Here is a 17,629-nt window from a genome sequence, read left to right on the forward strand (position 1 = left end):
CTAGAGTGTCTGTTGTCTTTTCTTCCTGCCTGAGGCCTATGTCAGAGGCTTCTTCTGGCCCCTGTCTGGTCCAGGTGTGCGGGGTTGGTGGGTACCGGGGTCGGCACTGAGGTTTGGCGAAGGAGATCTGTTTCCTGCGCTTCCCTTCCTTCCCCTCTTCAGAAGACCTAAAACCTATGTCGCAACAGCAGGGGCTGGAAGTTAAACCAGGTGTCCTCTCCCTAAAGCCTTCTTGAAACAAGGGTAGCAAATTCAGCGTCCTCACAAGGGTTCTCAAAGTAAGGTCCAGGGAACCCCCAGCAGGGCTCCACCAGGTGGAAACCACTGGAATGTCATGTGACTTTCTCACTCCTGTCGCAGGTCGATAGGCTCTGTGACGTGGGATCCACCTCATCACTCTGACAGGAACAGGCTGTGTGCCTGTGTGTCTTGTGCTTTCCCAATATCCTGGTCTCCGTTTCTAAGAGTTTCTAAGCCATGGAGCAGCTAGAGATAGAACCCACGTAAACAAAATTTCTCAGGGGAGTCCTTGATAATTTTGCAGAGTAGAAAGGGGTCCTGACACCAGAAAGTCTGAGAACCACTGGCTTTCCGGGCAGGCATAGTGACCGAGTGAAGGGTACTGGCTGGGTTTCAGAGGACCACGGTAAGGGGCATCCGCTCAGTAAAGACATACTGCCCTGCAAGACACACAGGAGAAGACTGCTCACCTACACAAGCGGTTAAGTTCCCTCCCGTTCTTGAAACCATGTCCCTCTCAATGTATCCCATTTCCCCACTTTTGACAGAAACAGAGACAATGCATTTCACTGTCTTCTTAGTGCCTAAGAAAACGTCAGCACTAGCATGGCAATAAACGGCCTTGGCTACTTGGCCCTGGTGTGGAATATCGATGGGGAGGCCTGGGTTAGACCATGAGAGGGACCGGGAGATGGGCTTGCCACACCCCAAGAACTAGAAGAGTCTTCAGCGTTCAGCTCATCGGGCCGTGTCGCTGCTCATGAGTTACGAGTTGAGCTGTGTGTCCCCCACCCTCCCAAATTCTGACCTGATAGTCAAGTTACAATGAGGTCAGTAGGTTGGGCCCTGATCCAAGAGGACTGCTTGTCCTTGTAAAAAGCAGGGATTTGGACTCAGAGGCCCATCTGCAGGGAGAAGACCATGTGAACATGAAGACCGTCATCTAGAAGCTGAGCTGAGGGGCCTAGAACAGATCCTTCCCCCGCCCCCAGCACTCAGAAGGACCAACCCTGCCAACCTCGATGTCAGACAGTGGCCTCCAGCACCGTGAGACCATAAATTCTGTTCCATAAGCCACCCAGTCTGTGGTGTCCTGTCACACCTGCCCGGTTTCGAAGGCTCGGCTGGATGGGAGCAGTGGCTCCCCCTTTGGCCGGGCACGCGGCCTCCAGTGCTCCATCCTCCTGGGGCCCGGGGTCCCGGGATCGCAGATTTCAGTGACAGTTGCCCCACACTGGCCTGTGTGTCCTGCCCCCAGGGACAGCCTACGGTTCACACCTGGAGAGGGGATGGACCCCCAAACTGTGAGGCCCAGGACTCCAAGGGGATTGGCGCTGAGGTTGAAGCCTGTGACATAGGAGTACCCCAGGATCTCAGTGGCCTCCTCCACAGCCCAGGCACCAGGGCCCTCTCTTCTCTAGGACCCAGGCGTTCAAGCCCCACCCCGCTCTCAATGGGCTTTTGTCCTTGCCTGGGAAAGGCACGGGCAGAGTCTGACATCATGAAGCCTGAGGTGGGGGCGGCACTCCCCCTCCCCCTCCATCCAGCCTTCTCTGACTCCACACGCCTGGGTCTGAGGGATTTCCCTGCCCCTCACCCTCCCCACCCCGGCCGGGTTCTCCCCTGGGAGAAAGGACCCCCCCAACTCCCCGAAAACCACTCTGGCCTAAAGGACAGAAGATACCCCAATGTGACTGAGCAGCTCATGGTCAAACCATTACTGCACTTAGTCACAGTACCATGGCTCCCTCTACCGCCCCCACACTCGAGCACCTTGCAAAGGTCAAGACCAAGGGGAAGAGTTGGGCTGGGGGGGGAGGGAGGATCACCGTAGAGTCAGGAATCTGTCAAGCATCGTGCTCCATAAGCCCCCCAAGGAACCAGGCACTGTTCTAGGGGACAGAGGGTGAAGCGGACAGACAGGCAGAAACACAGCCCTCTGGGAGCTCCCATACTAGTGGGGAAGGAGGGCCCCCGGAGTGCGGTGGGCAAACGCACAGAGGGCTGTGGAAGGAGAGGGCAGCATTTGAACAGAGGGGCTTGGCGTGGTGAGAGGGGCAGGGCAGGCTCCAGAGGAAGTGGCATCTGGGCTGAGAGCCTAATCGATGGGCAGGGCTGTGGCCCGTGGCAGAGTGGGGTGCGGGATGGGGCGGGGAGGCCGTCCAGGAGGAATGAGCAAGCGCACACGTCGCCAGGCAGAAGGTGCCGCTGGCTATTTGAGGAACAATGTGTGCTCCAACCCTGTGGCTCTGAGGCTTAGCCTGCTGCCAGGAGCCATTCTACAAACAGGTTAGAAATCAGCCGGCGAAGCCCTTGTCCTCTCGGAGATCATGTTCTCATGAGAGGAGACAATCAATGCATAAATAAGGCCATTTCTGATGGCAAGAAGAGTCTGGAAAAGAGACCAGGATGTGGGCACCAAACGTGGTCCAGGGACGTGATTCAAGAGAGGATGGAGGAGACGCTGAAGCCAAGAGTGGGCAGGTCCTCTCTCCTGCTCAGCCCCTCGGTGGCCTCTTTGGACTGAGGTCATCTCTGTCCCGGCCACCAAGATTCTCTAGACACTGAGAACCATGCTTTTGTTTCTTAGCCTGAGACTTCCAGAGATACTAGAAGACCCTCCCAGGGACCCAGGACCAGGGTGCACAGTGATGGAGGAGGGAGAGCAAGTGAGGCTGCCTCCCCCCATCCCCTCCAGGAAGGAGCTAGTAGAACCCAGGCGTCAGGCTGCCCAGTTCCAGCAGTGGTGACAAGGGCCCCTTTGTGCCCCCCTCCCTCGGGGGCAGGGAGGAGCTGGGCCCTGGAGGCAGGCGGCCCCTGGCACCCGGGGGGAGGGGACGGGCTTGCAAGTGGGGGCCTGGACCCTGGGAGGCCAGGGGACTGTGAGCGGGGCTGGTGGAGCAGAGGGGCAGAAGCAGGAACATCCAAGTGAGTACTCAGCCGAGAGGGGCCCGCGACGGGGTGGAGAGCGGAGGACCGGAGCGGAGAGGGTGGAGCAAAGGGGCCCAGAAGCACGTGCGAGGAGGCAAGGTGCTCTGGGCCATGGATGGTCACCGGGAGCTACCACTTGTTTGGGATGGGGCAGGGTGCTGCTCAGGACAGCTCAAAGAATGGGCTGGGACCGTGGCAGGGACAGTGACCGGGCTTAGGGAAGGAACCATAGAGAGGAAGAATGCAGGGGTCTTCTCAGCATCCCTGGGGTCTGCAGGAACAGCTGCCCTGGGGCTTCTGAATTTGGGGCAGACTGGGGTGGGGGACGGTGGTCTAGGGCTGGAAGAGGAGCAGAGGGATGGGTAGGGATCCTGCCATCTGTGAGGGGGCAGGGACAGAGAGCTGTGGGGGCAGAGAGCTGCGAGTGAGGCAGTGTTAGCACCGGGGCGCATGACAGGTGTGTGTGTGTGTGTATGTGTGTGTGCACGCACACGTGTGCACACATGCACCTCCCCTGGCTGAGCCTCCATCTACATCAGCGTTCCTCAGCCTTGTTTTCATTATATTCCACTAGGGCACAATTTTAGAGCTCTTTTTCCTAATCCCATTCCCACCGTGAAACTTTACGACCACAGATGTACAGTGTATGTGTTTATGAACTGTGGCCCTTCAGAGAGTCACAGCTCACCCTAATAGCTGAGACAAGAACCAGTCTTTGCCCCCATTACAAACAGGTAGTTTGCCTGCTTGCGTCCCAGGTGTGCCCAGGCCCTGTAACCGGCCCTCGTGGGGGCCCCGTCCCTTCCTGTCACAGTGTGTCCATCAGCCTGTGTCCCGGTGGGTCTGTCCTCCGCCACCCCCTGGTGTGTGTGTGTGTGTGTGTGGGTCTGTGCATCTTTGTGAGCACATGTGTGCCTGTGTGCCCATGTCAGCCCCACGGTGTGGGGGGCAGGAGGCAGGACAGTGAAGGGGTGCCTCCGGACTGTGTGTGGGGGGCAGTCTGTGGGTGCAGGGGGCTGGCTGCCCTGCCCGGGTGTGTGCCTGCGTCGGTATTGTGTGAGCCTGTTCCTTCTGGTTGGGTCTGTCACATTTCAGACTAGCATTTGCATGTGTCTGGCTGTGCATGCGTCCGTGTCCGTGGGAAGAGGGCGATGAAGGCCGGGCAAGGCAGCCACTTGAAACCATGGCTTTGACCCTGGGGCGACCCACAGAGCAGCCGGGTGCCAGTGACTCACAAACTCCCAACCCCAGGGTCCTTCCTGGCCCTGCTCCGAGCCCAGCCAGGACCACCCGACTCTTCTTTCATCCCACCTACCTCTAGAAGCCCCCCAGGATGAGGCACCCTGACCCTGAAGGAACAGGGCTCTTTTGTACCGGGTCCTGGCCTCTGTTGAGGGTGGGGACAGCAGGGGCCATCTGTGGGGTGGGAGAGGGCGGCAGGAATTCCCGCGGCATGTTGGGAATGCTGATGCTGTGAAACCCAGTCATTGATGGGCTGGGTCCCTGCCCGCCACCCCCAGCCCTCAGCCGTGGGACATCTGCTCCCTCACCCCACTCACCACACGGCCTGCTTCACCCCCCACCCCAACGCGCTGCTGCTCCTCCTTCCTCCCCAAAGTTCTTCGCCATCACAACTCGGGGCGGGCGGGCCATGACTACAGAGTAGCTTCCAGGCTGTGTGGGAGCATCCCCAGCATCCCCAGGCAGCGGAGACCACGTGGGCAGCCTCACAGCCGGCCACCACTCAGAGCGGACGCAGAGAGAGAGGGCGGCTGGCCGGGGCTACACCTGTCTGGCTCTCGTTCCAGGTTGGCTGGCTGACACCTTCAAGTGAGACCCGAAGGCGTTCCCAACTCAGGGAGACTGAGGTGAGGGGCAGGGTTCCAACCTCTCTTTCCCCCTGGTTTCCCCTGCTTCCTGCAGCCAGTCCAGCCCTGGCTCTGTCCTTACTTTCTGGAGCTGCCCCGGGGGGCACGATGGCGATGAAGATAATTATCCGCATGTCATTATAAAGTAGTGGATAATTGTGCAGACCTGGAGCTAGGCAGATGGGGTTTGAATCCCAACTCGGCCACTTACCAGCTGTGTGGCCTTGGGCAAATTCCTTAACCTCTCTGAACCGCAGCTATAAAATGCGGGTTCTAACTGCCACTATCTCAAAGAGACCGAATGAATTAATACAGCGGGAGTCAAGCATTATGGGCTGGTGCATGGTCAATACATTAGAAATGTTTGTAATTCCAAACAATGATACTAGCAATAGCCAACTTCTGAACAGGCCCCCCCTGAAGCCTTACCAGGGGCATCCTTCACTTCTTCCCCGTGCCTTTAGTGCTCTCCTCTCTCCTCTCCAGCTGTCGCTCACTTGCTGTACAAAATGATTTTCCTCACGACACTGCCTCTGTTTTGGATTATGATTTCAGGTAAGGACTAGGGGTGCAGGGGATCCTGGGGCCTTGGGCTCTGAGCGGGCAGGGGCTGTTTCTGTAGGTCCCTGCAGCCTCCAGGGGGGTGGTGGAAAGTGATAGGAGTTGTGTGCATTGAGGGGTGGGGCATGATGACCCGGGAAGGACATGTCGCTCCACCTCAGTGGTCCTGCTTGCCCACAGCCTCTCGCGGTGGTCACTGGGGTGCCTGGATGCCCTCATCCATCTCTGCCTTCGAGGGCACGTGTGTCTCCATCCCCTGCCGCTTCGACTTCCCCGACGAGCTGCGGCCAGCCGTGGTGCATGGCGTCTGGTACTTCAACAGCCCCTACCCAAAAAACTACCCCCCAGTGGTCTTCAAGTCTCGAACCCAAGTCGTGCACGAGAGTTTTCAAGGCCGCAGCCGCCTCCTGGGGGACCTTGGACTGCGTAACTGCACCCTTCTGCTCAGCAGCCTCAGCCCGGAGCTGGGCGGCAAGTACTACTTCCGCGGGGACCTAGGGGGCTACAACCAATACACCTTCTCGGAGCACAGTGTTCTGGATATCATCAGTGAGTCCCCAAAGCGCGTGCGCATGGAAGTGGGGGTTGCACCAAGTCTTTGCCGCCTTTCCAGGGAGGTTGGGGATGGCCAGGCCCGGAGTTTCTCAGTCTGGCTGGGGGTGCACACCCCCAACACCCACACAGAGGAGGAAGATGAGAGAAACAGACAAAGCAGGGCCCCCAAACAGTCTTGCTGCCCTCAGAGGAAAAAAACGAGGGTTCTTCCTCTTCTTCTAAAAACAACTGGAAGAAAAGCAGTGGGGACCAGGGGTTAGAGGTAAGGCCTCTGGATCCCTGGGTTATCTGGGTGACTATAGGCATTTTAGTTAATGTCTCTGGACCTTGTTTTCCTCCTCTGTAAGATGGGGATAAGACTAGCACTTACAGCTCAATGAATGAATCCTTGCGGGGTGTTCCGAGCTGTGCCTGGCTCTGGGTGACCAGTGCTGGGGGACAGCATGGACATGCTGCTCTCAGACAGTCTGAATATTTAAGAGAAACGAGAACTTCATGTTTTTCTGTGCAATCTCCTAATTCTTAAACTTTGGCTGCTGATTCTGATTTTTAAAAACAAATCCCAGATTTAGGCCAAAGAGTATGAAGTTCTGGGCCAGGTTTGGCAATCAGAGCAGGGCACGCCGCCCAATTTCCAAGAGGCCCTATAGCATGGAGCCCCTAGATTCGGGTTCCCCATCTGCATGGAGTCCTCGTGAGCCAGATCACAGCCCCAGTGCAGAAAGAGACCCACTGGCACAGCCAGACATAGATCTCCAAGACATCACACACACACACACACACTCTCTCTCTCTCTCTCTCTCTCTCTCTCACATATGTGACAGGAAAATAAACCAAAGCAGACATGGGAAAGGAGAGAGAAATTTCTTGAGGATGAAGCCAGAGTGAGTTTGAAGCTCAGTTCTACTCCACACGAGCTGTGGCCGCAGTTTCATCATCTAATAACTGAGCAAAAGAACGTTACCCACCTTCTAGCTTGGCTGGAAGGACTGGCAAGGGAACCACTGTCCAGTATTCAGCCCATTATACTGTGATTTTCATTATTACACGTCTGTGGTCAGATGAGGAGGGCCTCCGGGTGAAGGGTAACCAGGAAGAGAGAAGGTTGTAGGGAATTCTGCTGGGGAGGAGACCGCGAACCAAGAACGCTTCCTCGACCCTTCCGTCCCCCTCCACTCTCATCTAGACACCCCCAACATCGTGGTTCCCCCGGAGGTGGTGGCAGGCTCCGAAGTGGAGGTGAGCTGCATGGTGCCGGACAACTGCCCGGAGCTGCGTCCGGAGCTGAGCTGGCTGGGCCACGAAGGCCTGGGGGAGCCCACCGTGCTGGGTCGGCTGCGCGAGGACGAGGGCACCTGGGTGCAGGTGTCGCTGCTACACTTCGTGCCCACTAGGGAGGCCAACGGCCACCGGCTGGGCTGCCAGGCTTCCTTCCCCAACACCACTCTGCAGTTCGAGGGCTACGCCAGCCTGGACATCAAGTGTGAGCCTGGGGACCGGGCGGGGGGCGGGGCGGGGGGTAGGGCCGGGGGCGCGGTCTGCGGCGCGAGCCCGCTGACCCCCGCCCCCTCCTCTTGTCGCGGGCCTTAGACCCCCCGGTGATCGTGGAAATGAACGCCTCGGTGGAGGCCATCGAGGGCTCGCACGTCAGCCTGCTCTGCGGGGCGGACAGCAACCCGCTGCCGCTGCTGACCTGGATGAGGGACGGAACGGTGCTCCGGGAGGCCGTGGCCGAAAGCCTGTTCCTGGATCTGGAAGAGGTGACGGCCGCGGAGGACGGCGTCTACGCCTGCCTGGCAGAGAACGCCTACGGCCAGGACAACGGCACCGTGGGGCTCAGCGTCATGTGTGAGTGGCCCCCGCGTCCAGCACTGGCTGGACAGAGGAGGGGAAGGACAGAGGAGGGGAAACCCGCGCAGCGGGGGCAGAGCTGGGCGGGGGCGGGGGCGGGGGCGGGCCCACCCGCGGGCTTGCCCGACTACAGCCAAGGTGGAAGCCAAGGTGGAAGGAGTGGAGGGCTGCAGGTCCGGGCGTTCCCTCCTGCGTCCCACAAGTATCTGACGAACGCCTACTGTGCACCACTCTTCTCCCCAGGGCGAGGGGGGAAGACAGATGGGTCCCTGCCCCGCAGGAATGCTGGTGAAACTCCGACCAGCCTTGCCTGGTCGGGAGTGGATCTGGGCCCTGGAAATCCGCATTTCCCAAGGAACCCCGTTGCAGTTGCAGGCAAAGGGACAAGGGACCCCAGACCTTACCCAGCCCCTCGCTGGCACTGTGTTATGTTCTGGAGTCCCCCGCGGGACCGGCTGGTCAGATAGGGTTCTTTGTTAGGAACCAAGGAGGGGTCATTCATTCATTCACTCATTCACAAATATTTATTGAGGCAAAATGCCCAGGCCTGTGGATAATAATAATGAGAGCTGCCGCCAGCATCCACTCAGCAGTTTCTGAGTGCCTTCCACAAATACTCTTCCCCCGGACATCCCCACGGCTAGCCCCGACCCTCCTCTTCTCTTCTCCCAGAAGCCTTCCCTCACCGTCCTAGTTAAAACTCCAACTACCCTGATTTCCCATCACCAATTTTGTTTTTCTCCAAAGCCCATATCCCCGTTTTGCCAACCACATTTATTTACTAACACAGTGTCCACTGGGAATCTTCATCTCACCTTGCTCAGGCTAACACGGCTCCTGTCATTTAGGTTCTCCGTGACTTCCTGTGAGGTTGGGACTATTATTAAGCTCATTTTGCAGATAAGAGAAATGAGGTCCCGAGAGGTTAGGACGTGGGTCCACACATAGCTGGGAAGGGGTGGAGCTGGGATTCGAGCACAGCGGGCTGGCCGCAGAGCCTTTGTTCTTATAAACAGGATAGCCAGACAGGGATTATCTGAACCATCGGAGCCGGTGTGCTCAGATTGGGGTATATGGGGTGACATCGGGGATGGGAGTTGGCTGGCAGAAGAGGCACCCTTGGCTTCTGACCATCGCTCCCCCCGCCGTCCTGCCCCTCCCAGATGCACCCCGGAAGCCGATGGTGAACGGGACGATGGTGGCTGTGGAGGGGGAGACGGTCTCCATCTTGTGCTCCACACAGAGCAACCCGGATCCTATTCTCACCATCTTCAAGGAGAAGCAGATTCTGGCCACAGTCATCTACGAGAGCGAGCTGCAGCTTGAGCTGCCTGCCGTCACTCCCGAGGATGACGGAGAGTACTGGTGTGTGGCTGAGAACCAGTATGGCCAGAGGGCCACCACCTTCAACCTGTCCGTGGAGTGTGAGTACCCCCCACTCCTCTCCCCTTGTCCTGCTGGGAGCCGGCTGGACTTCGTGTCCTTCCTCATTCCCCGCCTCGGTGGGTGGTTCAGTGGGGGCGCCTGGGTTGCTGGGAAGCATCCACGCATTCCAGCCAAGGGTCAGCTTTGGCCCAGCAGATGAGAATGGGCAAGGTCGGGAAGCTGAATCCACAGCAAGAAACTGAAAGTCCCACCTGAGAGTACCGTGTTTCCACATCCCGGGGTGCGCTTTTGACCAAGAAGATTTCTAGATCCTGTGGCCTCTGCCCCCTTTGCAATCACCAATAACCAGGACATCTAACCCTTGTGTTGCATTGCTACGTACCAGGCATTGCTGGAAGCTTTGTACGGGGACCCATTCATTTCAACCACATGACATTCCCAGGAGGGAGGTTCTATTACTGTCTCCAGTTTCCAGAGAAGCAAACGGAGGCCCAGAGAGGTTATGCCATTACCCAAGGTCACACAGCCAGAGAACGGTTCAAATCCAGACAGTCTGGCTCTACTGTTCTGCCGTAGTTGACCTCATCCTGTTATTACATCGGAATACACTGATCGAGCTGTTGCTATGTGCCACGGGCAGCGTGACTGTGGGGAACATAGGGGAGAGGACCAAGAGGACACCAAGCTGATGAACAGGTGGAGTTTAGCCAGAGAAATGGGATGGGAGGGATGTACGTAGAAAGCTTGGAAGTCTTGGAAATGAAGCTTATCATTCCACTGGCAACCAGCAGCTGTCCCAACCTCTGACCCATGACACCGCCAACACCCCCACCCCACCCCCCGCCGGCGTGCAGGGCTATAGCCCCCAGCGAGAGGTTTCCACTCCCTCTCCTGCAGCTCCCTCTGGACTGTCACCCAGAGGGAGACTGGCCATCTCCTCTGCTTCCTCTTCAGCTCCTGCCTGGTTTCTGGCACTAGTTTCCAGAACTGACCAGTCCCTGCCTCCGTTATTCCACCTGCGGTGGTCCCCACCCCCCAGGTTTGCCAGAAGGTAGTGAGCACCACCTGGACTCAGTGCTCTGAATGTGGCGATAACCAGCAGGTGGTAGAGACAGGCTATTTCGGGAGTGCCACCTTCCAAGGCAAAGGGATGGCCATGCACTGCTGGGCTAACCTTTCACTCCGGGGCACGCTCCCTCCCAGCCCCTGCTCGCTCGCAGTACCCAAGGCGATCATGCGTCGTGGGGTGCTCTGCTTTCTCCATCCTCGCCCTCCTGGGCTAGCTTCCTCCTTCTGCTACACCCCTTTTCCCTGTCACACCCCAAGCCAGTGGCCTCATAAGTCGGAGGGTCAGAGAGCCCCCTGAGAATCGGGTGGAAACCCCTGAGCCCGCACATCATAGGGTCTCATGTACATTGGAGTCACAGGCTCTCCTGGACAGTGAGAGGGGCGGCAGCAAATGGTCATTCATGGTCTCCTCTGGGCAGGACCCCAAGCCCTGCCGTGTTCTTCTCCTGAGCCCGTGTGGTCACCCTGTGAGGCAGGTACATGTTATCATCATCCCCTCTTTGACAGAGCAGAAGACAAAGGTCAGAATCCCCAAGACCATGCAGCTCGGAGGGTCAGTCCAGAGCCAGGAGTCTTCTGGACGTTTCTCTGGCCCAGCTCTTAAACCCCTGGCTGCTTTGCCGCTCTGCAGCCTGCAGCGCCCAAGGACTTACTTCATCAGGCTTCTTTTTGGAAACAAACCAATGGATTTGGAGTGGAAGGCCTTCAGCCTGCTGGAGCCGAGGAGCAGCTGTGCCCCACCACAGGCCCTCACCCCATCTACTGAGCCCTGCCAGCTTCACCCAGGCCTGGGTCACAGGCGTGCCCTGTGGCAGGGCGGCCTCAGGCTTCTGGCCACAGCATCCCTCAGGCTCTTCTCTGTCCCTGAAATCCATGTCCCCTCACACCAGGGATTTGGTGCCCACTGACAATGGCAGGTGCTCCTAGAGCGGGGCATCCTTCTGACCCATTGAGCCAGGGCCCAGCATGGTGAGGGACATGCGGCAAGGTTCTCGCCTCTACTGAGGGCTTGCACACAGAGACTAGTCTGAGCCCTCGGCGCACGCTGATCTATTTTGGTCTCATCACAACATGATTGTGAGGGACTGTTCTTCATCCCAGTTTAAGAAGGAAACCGAAGTGTGAGCTGGTGTCCAGGACCAGACAGAGCTGAGCCGACCTGGGTCAGAATCCCTGCTCTGTCTCCATCGTGGAGTGGCACGATCCCAGACAAGTGACTTCACTTTTGCGGAGCCTCTCCACTGAAAAACGGGCATATGATAACCATAGCTGACCCCAAAGAAGGCTGTGAAGAGTCTGGAAGTTATGCCAAATGCCCTCAGTGCCTGACACCACCTCTTTGCTCCGTAAATCATTTCCCACTAATCTCTCCCTTGGACTCCAGGCTCCCGGCCCTCCCGGAGTTCCTGAGGCCAAGGCTTTGCTCACGTGCTCCCCCTGCTGGAATGGTTCTATTTATCGCATCCTGAATCCTTGGGAAGGATGTTAAAAAGCCAAATGGCCGAATCAGAGCCAGTAAATGGCAGAACCCAGCTGCCGCACCCCAAACTCCCCATTCTTTGTGGGACTGGGGGTTTGTATAGGGTCAGTCAGGGTTCCCCAGATCTCCCCGGCTGCCTGCAAAGCTGTGGAGATACTGAGCACATGGAAGCAGGGTGGTGGCAAGGGGTCGAAGGCGGACGCTGTCCCCGGAGCAGAGGGGTTCGATCTTGAATGAAAGGGTTTCTAAAAAAATGTAACAGCTGTTGGTTCGGGTTTGCCATTATTCTGCGGGGTGTTAATTCGTTAACACTGCAACAAGGCATAGTGCATGTTTGCCTGTACAGATTTCGGGCTATATATTTTTAAATTACTAGATTTAGATGCCAGTACACATTGAGGTTTCAACTGGAACCATCTCAAGCTTGAATCAGGTCACGTGACTCCCTGGCCCATCACTGTTACTTGCATACTCTTTTTTTTAACCGGAAAATGGAAGTAAGTGGGGGTAGGTGGCCCGAGGGTCTTTTGGCCATGTGCAGGGGATTTCTGGTCAGAACTGAGAACCAGAGCTCAGTCTCGAGTGAGCAGACTCCAGTGCTGGATTCTTCAGGAGGGGAGAGAACATAGTTTTGAAAACAACATTCGATGTTCTATTATATTATATTTTAGAACATGAAAGAAACCAACCCCCCCCCAAAAAAAACACCCACAAAATCCAGACCAGTACCATTTTTGTAATACAAATGGCAGCAAAGGAAAGCTCAGCACAGTGATCTTGGGTGGAGGGTAGGGGTTTGTGCCAGTGACAGCGGAAGAGCCCAGGACACGGGGACAGTCCGGGTGCAAGGGGGCTCGAGGGAGTCAGCAGGGGCATCTGCAGGTGGCCAGGGAGGGGAGCCAGCAGGATTCAGTAGCCCATGCCAGCCTTTGCAGAGCTCCGCTATGTGAAAGGCGGGTTCTAAGGGTGGGGATGGAGAGTAGGCAGAGCGAGAACCGGTCTTGACGGCAGCAAGAGCCCAGCCATGTGTGTATCTCACATGGGTAGGGATAAGTGCTGGGGAGCAAAACCCAAGCGGGACAGGGGGCAAAGTGTTAGTGAAGCGAGGCACAATTTCCGTGAGTGGTCAGAGAAGGTATCATCTGAGTAGAGCCCGGGGCACAGAGGGAGGGACTGAGTTCAGCAGGTGTTAGGGGAGTGTTCCAGGGTGAGGGAGAATCGCCAAGACCCTGGGGTGGGAAGAAGCTCCATGAGCTTTAGAGGAGGCCAGTGTGACAGGTCAGGAGCCATGGCAAAGAGGAGATCTGTGCGGCTGGGTCCCGCGGGGCCTTGCCAAGCCAGGGAAAGAATTTGGATAACATTGTCAGTGACCTGGGGTCAGCGGAAGGAGGGTTTTGAGCAGGGAGCCTCGTGATTTCATTTGTTTGACAAGGTGAACAAAGAGAGGGGGCCAGAGGTAGCGCGAAGGGGGAAATGCAGCTCGTCTCCGAGACAGCTACCACCTGCTCCGCCATGGAGTCCCCTGAGGCTCAGCCTCTGGTTGGCCCCAGTCCCCTGAGTCCTGGTCCTTCTTGCTCCCGCAGTTGCCCCCATGATCCTCCTGGAGTCCCACTGTGCAGCAGCCCGGGACACGGTGCAGTGCCTGTGCGTGGTGAAATCCAACCCCGAGCCGTCCGTGGCCTTCGAGCTGCCGTCACGCAACGTGACTGTGAACGAGACCGAGCGGGAGTTTGTGTACTCAGAACGCAGTGGCCTCCTGCTCACCAGCATCCTCACGCTGCGGGGCCAGGCCCAGGCCCCGCCCCGGGTCATTTGCACGGCCCACAACCTCTACGGCACCAAGAGCCTGGAGCTGCCCTTCCAGGGAGCCCGTGAGTGCTGTGGTCGGGGGGCAGGGAGCCACAGGGGTGGAGGGGGCTTCTCTTGGATCCAGGCTTCCCTCCTCGAGGCTGACCATCAGCCAGCCAGCGCGGGTTGGGCGACGCAGGTGGATCAAGTGGTAAAGATGCCCTTTCCAGTTGGTAAGAAGAGGCTGCCCTGGGTTTGCCTGTGCTTTCATGGGCACTCTCCCAGACCCTCTGGCCACTAAGCCCTCCAGGCCAGTCAGGCAGTGCAAGGCTGTGCCAGCTCTGGAAATGTTTTCACCATCATCTCTGCCCCAGCCCATCTCCCAAGACCCCGAGTGTCCTCACTACCACCGGCATTCCTGAGGGTGCCCGGGTCTTCTGTCCTCAGACCGCCTGATGTGGGCCAAGATTGGCCCCGTGGGAGCCGTGGTCGCCTTTGCCATCCTAATTGCCATCGTCTGCTACATCACCCAGACACGCAGAAAGTGAGTGGCTTGCCAGGTCTCATCTGGGGGGTTGGGGACTCTCCCTGGACTGGGGAGGTGGGGAGATCACTTAGAGGTAGCAGGTGGCCAAGCGAGGGCAGCCCTGTCTGTGTGCGGGAGGGTGATTCTGCTCTGTACATATTTGGCTGCATGGAGGAGAGAGGCTCTTGGTAACATTTCGGGGTGGGCCAGTGCCCGGGCCAGGCACTTTCCCCTGTTGGTTACCCGGTCCCCATGTTCTGTGGCCACAGCCCCTTGCCCTCTAGGAACCCTCCTGCACACGCTCCAGTGCAGTGGGGGAGAGCCAGCGACCCCTGGCTCTTAGCCACAGGACTGGTCTCCATCGGTTCCAGGGCCTGGGTGATTACACACATCATCTCTGGCAAAAGGACACTCCCAGCCCCAGACCACCCCCCACAACAACCCTGCTATTCTCCCTCCTTGTGGCACACACATCAGCTTCCCTGAAAACAAATTCATCCTTCTGCTCCACGTCCTGGCAGCAAGAGGGGAGGACAGAGCCAGAGCACATGAGAAGAACCCCCAGAAACTAGGCTGGAGTCCCCAAAAGTTGCAGAGACCAGGAACCTGATGGAGGGATGGGCAGTGGGGGACAGGAAGAGGCTGGTTATTCTGAAGGGCCATCTACGCCATCTTAGAGAGATGGGTGGGAACTGCCCTGGGGTCCATTGAGCCGAACTCCTCAGGTAGATGGGGTGCAGAAAGGGAGCGGAGAGGGAGGCCTGGGACTCCTGCTGGGGCTGATGTGTCCTGCCCTGCAGAAAGAACGTGACAGAGAGCCCCAGCTTCTCGGCGGGAGACAACCCCCCAGTTCTGTTCAGCAGCGACTTCCGCATCTCTGGGGCGCCAGAGAAATATGAGGTGAGAGCCGGAGCCCTGTGGCTCCAGACTAGCTGGAAAACCTGGGTGCCAGGGACCCTGAGGGCCTGGGAGGGCCTGGGAGGCCAAGAGGCAGTGGGGAGGCTGGCCCCTTCAGAAGGGAAAGGGAGGAAGCGTGGAGGGCGGTCTGCACCCTGGCTGGGAGGGGTGCTCAGGCTGAGGCTGGGATGGGGGCTGAGGGGCTCAGCAGAGGGCAGCCCCCTCCTCCCCACCCGGGTCTATGACTGCATTTCCTTCTCTAATAGTCCAGAGAGGTCTCTACCCTGGAATGAGCGCCCCAGGAGGTAGGATCCAGGGACCTCAGTGTGCCCACCTCTGGGCCCTTGTGGGGCCTCGGGGTGGGCGTGCATGTGTGTGCGTTCTCATCAGGTGTCCAGGATGTTCCCTGGCTAAGTCTGGCCCTGCCCAGCTCTCCTGGCCTTGTGTATTCTGTCCTGTTGCTGCTCCCTTCTGTCTGTGGCCACTGTCCCATGTCCGTGTCCAAAGGCCCCATGTAGGGGTGGGGGCGGGGTGGAGCACAGGACAGGGAAGCTGAAGTCACCCCTGCGGGATCTCCCAGACTGAGGACGGAAGTCACCCCAAACCCAAACATGGGGGAAGGTCGTATGGAACCAGGCACTTACACATTTGGAAAGGCGGGATCCCAACCGGGTGACTTTAATCTGACAAGACGCTGTGGGTTGAATCACCTGCTCCCCAAATCCTTATGTTCAAGAGGTTTTCCTGGACACCCTGAATTTGTGGGTGACTCTCAGGCTTAGCAATGAAGAGGCTGTCGTGTGTGGGGGCACCAGCATGGGCAAAAGCCCCAGGTTGCACCGGCGGGCCTTGAGAAAGGAGGTCTACACGGAGCTTTGGGACTTGACTTTGGAGCTGCGGGGGTGAATGTGATTGCAGCTGTTGGCCCTGGAAAAGGTGGAACAAGACCCTTCTATTGGGCTCTTTCTGTTTGCAGAGTGAGAGGCGACTGGGATCTGAGAGGAGGCTGCTGGGCCTTCGCGGGGAGCCCCCAGAGCTGGACCTGAGCTATTCTCACTCAGACCTGGGCAAACGACCCACCAAGGACAGCTACACCCTGACGGAGGAGCTGGCCGAGTATGCTGAAATCCGTGTCAAGTGAGGGAGCTGGGGGCCGCCTATGTGGCCACGCCTCCCTCAGGACCCTCACTGGCCCCTACTGGTTATGGGCTCCCTTGCTCCCCAGAGTGGTGGGGGCTAGGGCCGTAAAGGAAGGGGGCAGGTGACAGTGAGGTCCTGGGGGCCTGGCCTCCCCTCCTTCCCAGCTGTCCCCGGCCCTGCCAGCACCCACCCCACACTGTGGCTCCTCTCTAACCTCCTTTAACCTCATCTGTCTGGAGGGGAGCTCCGTCTGTCCGTCCATGTTATTTATTGCTACCCCCTGCCTAGTCTCCTGCCCCCACACCCGGCCCCAGGGCCTGTACAGAGGGACGCGAAATAAATGCCATGAAGCCAACCACTTGTCTGGATCCTGATGCTTCCTGATCCATCCTAGGAAAGCCTGCCACCCCTCTCCGTGCCCTCTTCGAGGTCCTGTGCGGGCACAAAGGCCCAGGAATTCTAGCCCCGAGCCCAAGGCCACCACCCTGAGCTGCCAGCTGTGGGCTGGGTCTGGCCCCCTCACTTAGTCACATCCCCTCTCGTCCCCTGCCGGTCGGGATGTTTCATGAGCCTGTGCTGATTTGACTGCCATCCCTCACATTCACACTATCTTTCACAGGCCCAGCCTTCCCAACTTTACTTTTTTTGGTTTAAGAAACATTAAGTAGGCACCAGCTGTGTACGGAGCCCCTTCAGGAAGCTCAGGCCATCTGGGGGAAGGAACGGGACAAGGTTGCGAAGATGACATTGGGGCCCAGAGAAGCTAGGGTCCCAGAGCTAGGAAACAGAGTGGCCAGGCCCTGGACTCCATTCTTCTCTTTTCCCTAACCCCTGTTGGCAATCTGAACAGAGCCAGACTCTCTGGTATGAATGATATTAATAACTAAGAGTTGTTATGTGCCCCATGGTTCTACCTGATCTACATTATTAATCTCCACTTCCCTTCCCTAACTAGCATGGCAGTGGCTCTCAAAGTGGGGTCCCACACCAGCAGCATCCATATCAACTGGGAACTCCTTAGAAAGGCACATTCTTGGGCGCCCGGGTGGCTCAGTCGGTTAAGCGTCTGCCTTCAGCTCAGGTCATGATCTCAGAGTCGTGGAATTGAGCCCCACGTTGGGCTCCCTGCTCAGTGAGGAGTCTGCTTCTCCCTCTTACTCTCCCCACTACCGCCCGCCGCTCATGTGTGCTCTCTCTCAAATAAATAAATACAATCTTAAAAAAAAAAAAAAAGGAAAGAAAGAAAGGCGCATTCTCAAGGTCCCAGGCCAGACGGCAGGAACCCAAAACTCGTTTTGACAAGTCCTCCAGGTGATTCTGATGCACAGATGCTTGAGA

General features: G+C 57.7%; 1 protein-coding gene across 2 annotated transcripts; it reads left to right on the plus strand.

The window, feature by feature from the left end:
* Window positions 1–3,097: 3,097 nt before the first annotated feature.
* MAG (myelin associated glycoprotein) lies at window positions 3,098–16,649 on the plus strand. Of its 2 annotated transcripts, none has more exons than XM_045988724.1 (11): window positions 3,098–3,168; window positions 4,980–5,039; window positions 5,526–5,594; window positions 5,781–6,149; window positions 7,342–7,638; window positions 7,746–8,003; window positions 9,170–9,430; window positions 13,524–13,811; window positions 14,176–14,272; window positions 15,055–15,154; window positions 16,128–16,649. In XM_045988724.1, exons 3-11 carry the CDS (start codon window positions 5,549–5,551, stop codon window positions 16,290–16,292), a joined length of 1,881 nt encoding a protein of 626 aa, XP_045844680.1. In that variant the 5' UTR covers window positions 3,098–3,168; window positions 4,980–5,039; window positions 5,526–5,548; the 3' UTR covers window positions 16,293–16,649. The 2 variants fall into 2 exon arrangements, with proteins under 2 accessions (XP_045844680.1, XP_045844681.1); XM_045988725.1 differs by lacking the exon at window positions 3,098–3,168 and adding an exon at window positions 3,203–3,270.
* The last annotated feature ends 980 nt before the right edge of the window (window positions 16,650–17,629 follow it).

Source organism: Meles meles, chromosome 19 (genome assembly GCF_922984935.1).
Source record: "Meles meles chromosome 19, mMelMel3.1 paternal haplotype, whole genome shotgun sequence".
Classification (NCBI taxonomy): domain Eukaryota; kingdom Metazoa; phylum Chordata; class Mammalia; order Carnivora; family Mustelidae; genus Meles; species Meles meles.

Bases quoted from the DNA above. Each gene is read 5' to 3' on its own strand.
- MAG (XM_045988724.1), top strand. From the start codon at position 5,549: ATGATTTTCCTCACGACACTGCCTCTGTTTTGGATTATGATTTCAG. The intron at 5,595-5,780 runs GTAAGGACTAGG...GCTTGCCCACAG, and splicing joins GTTTTGGATTATGATTTCAG to CCTCTCGCGGTGGTCACTGG. The intron at 8,004-9,169 runs GTGAGTGGCCCC...TGCCCCTCCCAG, and splicing joins CGTGGGGCTCAGCGTCATGT to ATGCACCCCGGAAGCCGATG.